General features: G+C 36.2%; 1 protein-coding gene across 1 annotated transcript in view; it reads right to left on the bottom strand.

Annotated features, from left to right (window-relative positions):
* Positions 1 to 3,431: 3,431 nt before the first annotated feature.
* Positions 3,432 to 4,381, bottom strand: part of LOC125855306 (uncharacterized) — a 14,082-nt gene continuing 13,132 nt past the window's right edge. Inside the window, exon 2 of the mRNA XM_049535022.1 lies at positions 3,432 to 3,494. Coding sequence (XP_049390979.1) covers positions 3,432 to 3,494 — 63 coding nt within the window. The remainder of the gene's footprint in view (positions 3,495 to 4,381) is intronic.

A 4,381-nucleotide genomic window follows, 5' to 3' on the forward strand; every position in this document is an offset into this window, starting at 1 on the left:
AAACTACCAACCGCGGAAGAGTATGGAATACTTGACATCTCATTCTTCTCTTCATTAGTAGATGGACTTTGGGTCATACTCAACTTAAAGTGTTTAGCAAGAGGTGTACTAACCACTTTTGTCTCTGTCATGTTGAACCTCTTGAGTACTTTCTCAATATACTCCTTCTGGGATAGTGATAACTATTTCTTGTGTCTATCTCGATGAATTTGTATGCCTAAGATCTTCTTTGCTGGCCCCAAGTCCTTCATCGCAAACAATTTGCTTAACTCTTTCTTAAGGACTACAATTCTAGATTTATTTTTGCCAACAATCAGCATATCATCCACATAAAGTAGTAAGATAATAAAATCATCATCAGAGAACTTCTGAAAGAATACACAATGATCTAAAGAAGTTTTCTTGTATCCCTGATTTTCAATGACAGATTCAAACTTCAAGTACCACTGCCTTGGAGCTTGTTTCAAGCCATACAAGCTCTTTCTCAATTTGCAAACATGGTTATCTTTTCCTTTAACTATGAAGCCTTCGGGTTGCTCCATGCTACATCTCCTCTTCTAAATCACCATGAAGAAAGGCAGTCTTGACATCCATCTGCTCAACCTCTAAATCTAGACTTGCGGCTAAGGCTAAAATCATACGAATAGAGGACATTTTCACAACAGGAGAGAAAATTTCATCAAAGTCAATTCCCTTTCTTTGACCAAAACCTTTGACAACTAACCTAGCCTTGTATCGAGGTGCAGATGTATGTTGCTCTTGCTTTAATTTGAAGATCTATTTATTTGTTAAAGCTTTCTTACCTTTCGATAACTCCACTAGCTCATATGTGCCATTCTCGTGAAGTGACTTCATCTCGTCTTCCATGGCTTCTACCCACCCTATCTCTATGAGTATCTAGCATGACTTCATCATAACCTTCAGGTTCTACCATGTCGGTCAAAAGGATATACTCATTAGGAGAATAACGTATTGAGCTTCGTTTCTCAAAAGTGGATCTACAAGAGGTTTCTGGAGCATCCAAATTTGTCATCTCAGCATTAGTTGGTTGATGATCAACCACAACATCACCAATAGGAACATCTATAGGTGTTACACCTTCATTATCTTGGGTTCCTTCAAAAGATGTATCAATAATAGGAACTGGATCAACATCAACTAAGCTCTCATCATTCTGAGAATCTGGTTTCTCAACTTTGTCAATATCTTCAATAGTTCGATCTTCAAAGAACACATCATCACGACATCTAATGAGCTTCTTATCAATTGGATCATAAAAGGATATCCAAACTCATCTTGACCATAACCAATGAAGATGCACTGCTTAGTTTTAACATCCAATTTTGACCTCTCATCTTTTGGAACATGCACACAAGCTTTACAACCAAACACTTTCAAGTGATCATAAGAAACATCCTTACCAAACCAAACTCTGTTTGGAACATCACCATCCAAAGCAACAATAGGAGACAAATTGATAACATACGCAACAATGTTAAGTGCTTCAACCCAAAATGAATTTGGAAGTTTAGCCTCTGAAAGCACGCATCTAACTCTCTCAACTAAAGTTCTGTTCATCATTTCTGCCAGGCCATTTAATTAAGGAGTCTTTGGAGTAGTCTTCTGATGACGAATTCCTTGCGATTCGCAGTAGTTATCAAAGGGACCAATATACTCACCACCATTTTCAGTGCGAATACATTTTAATTTCTTTCCCGTTTGTCTCTCAGATAAGGCTTGAAACTCCTTAAACACATCAAGTACTTGATCTTTGGATTTTAAAGGATATACCCAAATCTTGCGAGAATGATCATCAATGAAAGTTGCAAAGTAAAGCACACCACTTTTTGACCTCACTTTAAAAGGAGCACACAAATCGGAGTGTACTAGCTCCAATAGCTCAGACTTTCTTGAAGGAGGATGACTGTGAAAAGAAACTCTTTTCTGTTTCCCAGCTAAGCAATGAACACATCTTTTTACCTTTGCTTGTTTCACACTAGCAAGCAAATTCTTCCTAGCCAAACAGGTAATCCCCCTCTCGCTCATATGACTAAGCCTCTTGTGCCACAATTCTGATAAAGTCTCGCTTTCCACCAAATTTATATAGTCTCCAAGAATCGATCCTTGTGTCACGTATAAATTTGAATGCTTTCTTCCTCAAGCTACAATCAATGTGCCTTTGGTCAAATTCCATTGGCCATTGAACAAGTCATTATGATAGCCATCATCATCTAGTTGTCCTACAGAGATCAAATTCAAGGGAATGTCTGGAGCATGCTTGACATTCTGAAGAACTAACATTGAACCAGTGTTGGTTTTCAAACAAACAGTGTCAACACCAAACACCTTAACCTCACCAACATTACCTATCTTTAACACCTCAGAGTTAACAGAAGTATAAGATGCAAAGAAGTCTTTTCTTGGTGTGACATGTGATGTAGCTCCAGAATCTACTATCCAACTTGTATCTTGAGATACAAAATTGATGACGTCTTTATCACAAACAAAAAGAAGGTCATCTCGAACAACAGCAACAACATTGTTTCCATTATTTTCTTCCTTCTTCCCTTCTTTAAGATCTTGTTGCAATTGTTTGCAAAATCTTTTAATATGTCCTTTCTTTCCACAATGATGGCATATAATATTTGGATTCCTGAATCTTGACTTGCGTCTACTTTTACCTCTACTCTTCGAATCTCTTGTCTTATCTCTCCCTCGATCTTCTGTGTACAAAACATCTGAATGTGAGGATGTGCCTTGAGATTTTCTTCTAACTTCTTCATTCAACACACCATTTTTTGCATATTCCATAGTCACCTTACCACCAGGAGCAAAGTTTGTTAAAGAGACACGAAGAGTTTCCCAAGAATCCGGTAGAGTATTAAGAAGCCAAAGTCCTTGTATTTCATCATCAAAATTAACACCCATTCCTGATAGCTGATCAAGAACACCTTGAAAATCATTTATGTGATCAAGAATAGGACTGCCCTTCTTGTATTTAAAGGTCATCAATTGCTTTAGCAAGAACAACTTGTTATTGCCAGTTTTTGAAGCATAAAACGTCTCCAACTTTTCCCACAATGTTCTAGCATGTGTCTCATTCACAATATGGTTGCGAACATTATCTTCAACCCATTGTCTTATATATCCACATACTTGTTGGTGCTCGAAATCCCAATTTTCATCGATCACAGTCTCAGGTTTATGAGCAGCAAAAACGGGAAGATGCATCTTCTTCACGAACAGTAGATCTTTCATCTTGCTTTTCCATATGTTGTAGTTTCTTCCGTTTAGACATACCATTTTGCTCATATTCCCCTCCATATAGAGAACCTCGTTCTGATACCACTTGTTATACATATTTAGATTTAGATGTTATACGCTCATGTTCAGTTAAAACATTTCCAAATAAGCATGCAAGGTCTCTGTCTCTAATGTGAGCGACACAAGTGGTTTGCGCGAGTCATGACGACAGCGACAGCGATGGCGACGACCTATGGTGTGCATAAGTCATGATAACAATGATGGATAACAGAGATGAGCGGATTGTGGAGAGGTTAATGGTTAGGACTTAGGGATTTCAATTTTAATTTTGGATTAATTTTAAATTGGGTTAATTTTAATGGGTTATGGGCAGTAGCCATTTGGGGAGTGGGATGTAGGCGTCCAGGGCTCAAGGCATGAGTTCATGTGAGTAAATTACATTTCGATTTTTTGGTTTAATTGAATTAAATTATTAAAAACTCAAAAATCAAACTGAAAAAACTAAAATTTCAATATTTTAAATTGAAACCGACCGATCAAATTGAAATCGAAATTTAAAAAAATTTAGTTCGATCGATTTTTTCTATTTGAACCGAAATATGTCAGGCCCTAGTGATGATGTACAATAACTTCTTGTACATATATTAGTGATGAAATCTTGAATAAATACGAAATTATACTAGATGTCCCTCAAAGTGTGTCATCTTGGTTTTTTGTCTCTCGTAGAAAAAGTCTTTAACACTAGTATATTTTCTTCATTATCTCTTTTGAACTGGGCAACAAAACTTACTTTAGCATTTTAACTAAACAGTCATTTAAATACCTCTTAACAACTTTCAAGTTAATTAAATTAACCCTAAGGGGTGACGTGACAGAGTGAGTTGACTCACTCTCCTAAATGCGCGTGAAGATATTAAAAAAAAATTATAAAATCATACACATGTCATTTTCTATAGGTCAATATATAATTAGTATTTCAACTATTATTTTATTGATGTATTAACTTTTATAAAAATATGTGAATTTTTTTGATGGCCCAAAAAAATTTAAATTTTTTTTCTTTATTTTGTTGTCTTCCCCAATATAGCTTCTTCTCCATTGAAGCATCACCACTTCC

The sequence above is a fragment of the Solanum stenotomum genome, chromosome 1, assembly GCF_019186545.1.
Source record: "Solanum stenotomum isolate F172 chromosome 1, ASM1918654v1, whole genome shotgun sequence".
NCBI classification, from domain to species: domain Eukaryota; kingdom Viridiplantae; phylum Streptophyta; class Magnoliopsida; order Solanales; family Solanaceae; genus Solanum; species Solanum stenotomum.